Source organism: Vulpes vulpes, chromosome 4 (genome assembly GCF_048418805.1).
Source record: "Vulpes vulpes isolate BD-2025 chromosome 4, VulVul3, whole genome shotgun sequence".
Taxonomy (NCBI): domain Eukaryota; kingdom Metazoa; phylum Chordata; class Mammalia; order Carnivora; family Canidae; genus Vulpes; species Vulpes vulpes.
The window spans coordinates 126,347,987-126,354,827 of NC_132783.1; the positions used below are offsets into that span (position 1 = coordinate 126,347,987).

The 6,841-nt window shown below is 41.1% G+C and overlaps 1 protein-coding gene across 4 annotated transcripts in view; it reads right to left on the bottom strand.

Annotated features, from left to right (window-relative positions):
• FBXO4 (F-box protein 4) overlaps positions 1-5,091 on the bottom strand; it is a 277,900-nt gene extending 272,809 nt beyond the window's left edge. For 3 of the 4 annotated variants that reach the window (XR_012001266.1, XM_072756988.1, XM_072756987.1), the window contains exons 1-3: positions 4,821-5,090; positions 3,293-3,528; positions 525-745 (exon numbers count right to left, since the gene is read on the bottom strand). Coding sequence is in view for 3 of the 4 variants with exons in the window: in XM_072756988.1 (XP_072613089.1) it covers positions 525-745; positions 3,293-3,528; positions 4,821-5,009 (646 nt within the window). In the remaining variant the exon portion in view is untranslated. Of the gene's footprint in view, positions 1-524; positions 746-3,292; positions 3,529-4,820 lie in introns of all 4 variants that reach the window. The other variant, XM_072756989.1, reaches the window with a different exon arrangement.
• Positions 5,092-6,841: the final 1,750 nt, after the last annotated feature.

Sequence of the window (6,841 nt, forward strand, 5' to 3'; positions counted from 1 at the left end):
TTGTTTTAAATTTCTGTACCCCTCGCATCTAATAGGTGCTTTCAGTAAATGAATAAGCAAGGTATAAGTTAGATTACACTATTACTTTTATTTATTACATCTCCTGCTTGCCAACTAACTACATGATTACTGTTTTCATAGAAAGAAGAGGAAGGTGTTAATTTAGCTCTTTTTAAAAATTCCAATATATATCAAAGTACTTTGCCCACAGTAGACACTGAATGGTTTTTGCTGTTAATATTCTTTTAAAATATGTAAGTACTGTACAAACATCTTGATAACATATAATTTACCTTCATATAATCTTATATTACACAAATTTGAGTAAATAAGAGGAATTTCACCTCTCGTAAAAAGTAAATCAATTCTTTTAGCCCACTGGGATCTGGGGAGGAGGAGCTCCTATTTACCAAATTACTATATTTCATTACATCAAAAAGTTAATTAAAAATTAATCTCTTAACATTAGTGTCAAGCTCAAAGTATTTTGGTTATTATGTACTATAGATTAACATGAAAATTACCATCAATCTGTCTCTGAGGCAAACCAGCTGTTGGGCAAAGTTCCTCAGAGGACATCAAGCTCAACACCAAAGATGTATTCAGTTCTTCCAAACCTGGTCCAAACATAGCAAATCGTGGTTCATTCTGGATGATCAATGAGTGTAAAAATGATGTGACAGCTCCATACATAGGACGGCTAGATTTCAAGGATCTTCTTGTATATGGACAGCACATCTTATAGCTGTATAAAATTGTCAAATTAGAAAATTAACACAGAAAAAAACATAGCCAGTTACTCATTTAACAATATATAGTTTATTGAGAACATGCTAGACACAGGAGATACAATAATACAGTTCCAATCCTCATGGAGGAAAGTAGAGGACATACACATTATAACATGTATACTGGATGTCATAACAAGAAAAAGCAAAGGCTCTCTGAGAATAGAAGTGGTCCAAATGTTGAGGAAGTCTTCCCCAGGAAGTGTTTACTTTCTAATCTTTCATTTTCTCATGGAACATTTTCTCTCGTGGTCTAACATTTGTTTCAATCATAAAAATTCACTACATAGAGTAGTGATTCTCATCAGTTTGGGGAAATTTTGCCTCCCCACCCCAAGGGAGCATTTATTTGGCAATGTCTGCAGACATTTTTGTCATTATGACTGGGGGGTCAGTGGGTGGTGCTGCTGGCATATCTAATGGACAGAGGTCAAGGATATTGCTAAACATCCTACAGTGCACAGGAGAGTTGGTCTAAATACTTGGTCTAAAATGTCAATAGTGCCAAGATTGAGAAACCCTATAGTAAACTATATAGATAGTTAGCATGAATGTCTCTAGAGGTGAAAAAGAAAGAAAAGATAGAAATTACTAAAGCCACCAATATAACCAAATTTCTTAAGTACTCCTATTAACAGTCTCAAATGTAATAGTTTAATAAGTGTTAAATATACAGGGAGGCTTAAATGTTCCTTAAAGATAATCTAGCAAACTAAGAACCATGTGAAAAAGACCATGCAATTTCTTTCAATAGCTACATATTACTAAATTACCAATTCTACATGTTATCAAAAATTAAAACACAGTACTCAAAATAAAACTTAAAGCCCTTTAACTAAATCAAGCTGGTTAAGATAATTACTAGCCTAACAATACAATGATCTTTATATAGGAACCTTGTAATTCAAGAAGGAAAAAAAAATCAACTTTGAGGCTAGGTAGATCTGGCTAAGCAGTTTTTTCATCTGCATTATTTAAGCAATAACAATTAACCCAGGGTTATAAGGATCAGAAATTTATGATTTAAGAAACAAAACAGTGAACAAAGGAAAAAAGAGATAAACTTTTAAATACAGAGAACAAACGGGTGGTTAGCAGAGGGGAGATTGGCAGGGGGGTGAGTGATATAAAACAGGATTTAGAGTACACTTATCGTGATGAGCATGAGAAATGCAGAGAATTGTTGAATCATTATATTATATATCTGAAACTAATATAAGACTGTATGTTAATTATATTTCAATAAAAATACTTTATATGATCATGAATAGTTACTATGATTATTAACTATTCCTGGAAGAAAGTTGGCTCTACAGCATGATATATTTGATGCTATGGTCGGCTATGTAAGACAATGCAGAAGTAACAACCAGCAAGTAAGAGTACAACAGCACTTACTGAAATTGTATATAACATATTTCACACATTTTAATCAAGCAGTCTCACAAGACTAAGTATTTAGATTAGAATAAGGAAAGATGTGAATTACTCCAATAAAATATGAAAAAAAATCCTGAATCTAGGTACTAAATCTAGCAGAGCAAAACCATTCTTACCTAAAACATAAATATTCTTTTAATTTATTTACAATGCCTTAAATTTGGGGCCCTCAATAAAGTAGGTTACATACAGATCCAATGATATTATATGTTTTTAAGGTGGCAAGATAGGATTCCAATCTGAACAGTGCCTTATAAGCTACATGACTTTAAGCAAATCCATAACCATTTTGAACCTCAATTCCATATCTATAACAAAGATAATCCCTTATTGGGAGATGACTAAATAAGTAAACAAACATAAAGCATCCCTCATGGAATCTAATATACTATAGTTGCTCAACAACACTATTCACTCAGCTACATGATATTTAAAAGTGTCAATGCTTTTGGGTGATAATAAAATCTTATTTCCCAGAACCTTGAGAATGATTTTCTTCCCTGCCAAAGAACTGGTCTCCGATCACTGATCATTCCTTTTTTGGATACAGAAAAGTAGTCACTATTTAGGAAAATGACAAATATGGGGACTTGGGTGGCTCAGTGGTTGAATATCTGCGTTTGGCTTAGGTCATGATCCTGGGGTCCTGGTACTGAGTGTCACATCAGGGTCCCCAGAGGGAGCCTGCTTCTCCCTCTGCCTATGCCTCTGACTCTCTCTTTCTCATGAATTTAAAAAAAAAAAAAAGAAAGAAAAGAAAAAGAAAATGACAAATGTTCTAAAGATGATGAAACTTTTAAGAACTATTTTATTTCTTGGCATATAAACTATCTACAATTATTCAAATACTCTAGAGTCAGGAACCACAGGCAAATAAAATGTGAAAACTGAAAGAGCCCTACGAAGGAGGTCATTTAACTTAATCCCCAAATTTTAGAAAAGAACACTTACAACCAAATTCTATGAAATAAATTAGTGGCAGAGTCAAGACTAATTTAAACCATTGACTTGTAATACAGTCAAATTTGGAATCTTCTTTTTAATTCATAAACCTAGATACTTACACTGCCATGTAGTCAAAAAAGGCACCATCAGTGACCTCAGATATAGGCTTTTTTAACATTTCTAGGTCTGGAAGAGACTTCCAGTCAACAGAAGGCCAAGAAGGAAGATCTCTGAGCAGAAAATATCGCCACAGAATTGGATCTCGTACAGTTTCATTCCAATAATGGCTTGTACTTCCCAACTGACACAGATCATGAGGTGAAAGAAATGACAAAATATATAACTGCACGTCAATCTGAAATAGAAACAGCAAATCCGTAAGAGGGATGAAAAATTTATCTTGAAAATTGTTTTCTGATAATAAGTTATAATTATTCTATTATAGCAGGGATCCAAAGGTCAACTGAGCAGTTTGCCTTTTTACTAATTATACCATAATGAATTTCAAAATTAATAAAGAATCACACTAGATAATAAGGATCAACTTAACAGTATTTTCATAATTAAATCTATCATTCCGAAGTTATTTTCCTGCCATCAAAAGAGGAACATAGTGAACATTTAATTGCTGACACACTGAAATATTCACTAAAGACCAATCATTGCTCTGGTATTTCTCAAGCACAATAACCAAGTCCTTCAATTTCCCCTCCTGGGTACTTTGCCACACCATTTATTTGAACAAATCACTGAAGGAAATAATCTAGTCTTCAAAATAAAACCTTTATCAAGCCGACAAACTTCTGATTTTGTCATTAGTTCTAATCAAAGAGTAAATCCGCCATCTGAGTTCCCCCATAAAACCCGTATTTCAAAGAACAGCAGTTTCCAATCTCTGATAGACATTGGGAGAATGTGTCACGTCCAGTTGAGATAGAGAATTTGAATAATTTCTAGGAATGTCTCCTCTCTCCACTTTCCCCTCTGCCTGAAAAAGTTTAACAAGGAGTGATGCGGTTTGTTTTAACTTGAGGCACTTTTAACTCAGTCATTGTCACTTAAAGGTGAGGGTTTGTTTTTTTTTTTTTTTTAAGATTTTATTTATTTATTCATGAGAGACACGGAGGCAGAGACGCAGGCCGAGGGAGGAAGCAGGCCCCACGCAGGGAGCCCGACCTGTGCCCCGGGTCACGCCCTGGGCCGAAGGCGGCGCTGAGCCGCGGAGCCCCCCGGCTGCCCCTAAGCCGTGGGGTTACCTGAAATACGCGCGAAGGCAACAGCCGCCCTATCCTGGCACTGCGGGTTCGGCCACCCAGGGAGTCCGCAGGGGTCTATCTCCCTAGCCTGACGTTCGGGGTGGGGGCTGCTAGAGCCGAAACTTGTTCTGGGGGTAGAAGAGCCGAGGGTGACCGGACCGCGGCCGCCGACCGTGCTTCACTGCGACCTTCGGTCGGGCTGCGGAGCACCAGAGGTCAACGCCTCGGCGTTTCTGGCCAACTGTTGCCCCCAGGTGACGACACGGCCCGGACCGGCTGCGGGACGCGGCGCCCCCCCCCCTCCCGCCCCGAGGCCGCCCGTGCGGGGCGCCCCCCCTCCCCCGGCCCGGCCCGGCCCCTCGGTCCTCCGCGGCCGGCGGCCGCCACTCACCGGCAGCCTCGTCAGGGCGCTGGCCTCCTCACCCGCCTCCTCCTGGGAGGCCCTGGGCGCCGCCCTCTCCTTGCCCACCGACTGCCAGAAGTTCCTCCAGCCGCTGAGGATGGCGGCCTCCAGGCGGCTCCAGTCGCTGTGGTGCGGCGGCGGGGACCTGCCTCCGCAGCGCGGCTCGCTTCCCGCCATGGCCGCCGGCGCCGCCCGGGACGCGCCGCGGGGTGACGCGCGCTCCCCGCTCCCGCTCCCGCCCCCCGCGGCCCGGCTCCCGGCTCCCGGCTCCCGCCTCGCGCCTCCCGCCTCCCTCCCCCACGTCTCCCGGCGGGCGGCCTCCCTCGGGCGGGAAGGGAAGCGGCGGGGGCCCGACCTGGAAGCTCGCCCGGAAGCTGCGCGTTCACCTCGGGCCTCAAGCCCCCGAACCTCCCCCGGGGCCGTGAAACCTCTGGCCCCCGGTGATGTCCGTGCTTCTCCCAAAGGCGGTCTGTCTGTCTGTCTGTCTGGGCCCAGGTGACCCCGACTTACTCGCCAGCTCGCCCTCTGCCGCTACCTTCGCGGGCTCCTTACCCGGTGGCTTCCTCCCCACCGCCCGTGCTGGGCGCAGTTTTTTGTTATTCAGTCTCTGACTTACTGTGTGTTTTAGTTGCGGGAGCAGCAAAACCGAGACCAGAGAGGTGGCCAGGGGCCCAGTCACGCATGGCCTTATGCCAAGGCGAGGAGTCTATATTCTAGAAAAGTTCAGACCCGCTTAAAAACTCCTGAAGGTAGGCATCTCCTAAAAGGGTAGCAAAATTGGGCTAGGATAAGAGAAACCAGGTATGGTTCTGTTGAAATCCTGCTGGTGTTTTTAGACCTGTCAGAGCAGTTATCCATTTTACTTACACTGTCCAGCCTTACTTTGAAAGGGCTTTAAGATGCTATACTAAGCCCACATTAAAAGGTATTAAAAAACAAAACCTCAGCGGAGTAGTATAAAAGATCAAATTGGCTTTATTGAACAATTCATGAAACTGCAAGCAACCCATCAAGCAGATGGAAAGGAGCTCCAGTGAGCTGCAGGACAAGAAAGGATTTTCAAGGTAATAAACAAATTAATTAATTAAAATAAAATAAATAAATAAAAAATAAAATAAAAAATAAAATAAAATAAGTAAATAAAACAAATAAAATAAAAAATAAAATAAAAAATAAAATTAAAAAATATAAAAAAATAAGTAAATAAAATAAAATAAAAAATAAAAGAATAAAATAAAATAAAATTAAATTAAATTAAAATAAAATAAAATATGGGGGGCACCTAGGTAGCACAGTTGCTTAAGGGGCAGATTCTTGGTTTGGTCCAAGGTTGTGATCTCGGCGTCCTGATCTCAGGCTGAATGTGGAGTCAGCTTGGGTTTCTTTCTCCCTCTCCCTCTGCCGCTCATCCTCTAAAATAAGTACTTTTTAATATTTAAAAACAAAAGCAGAGGAGGGGCGCTGGCTGGCTGGGTCTGTGAAGCATGTGACTTTTTGATTTTGGGTTTGGAAGTTCCAGCCCCACCTTGGGTGTGGAGATTATTTTTTAAAAATTAAATCTTTAAAGGCAGAAAAAAATGGAAAAAAAAATTAGCAAAAAGTACACTGTTGTACACAAGGTCATCCTCCTAAGGGGAATGGGAGAGGTATATCAGTAAATTTCCTAGTGCTAACCAGGAATTCCATGTTGACGGGTTAAAAAGGTTACTTTCTTGGAGCACGTGGGTAGCTCAATTAGCAAAGTGTGGTATGGTACTCTGAATTGCAGCTCAGATCTTGATCTCAGGGTTGTGGGATTCCATGCCCAGCATGGAACCTACTTAAAAAACAAAACAAAAACAACTGTTACTCTCCTGAGGAGGCTGAAACTGCAGTTGGGTTAGGTATGAAGTCCTGGTTTGCTGAAGTGGGGACCTTAAAATAATTCCTTTTGGGGCCTGTGGATTTCTTTTCCACAAAGGTGAATTATATTGAACTGGGTATGATCTCTATTGGTAAGAAGGACATAA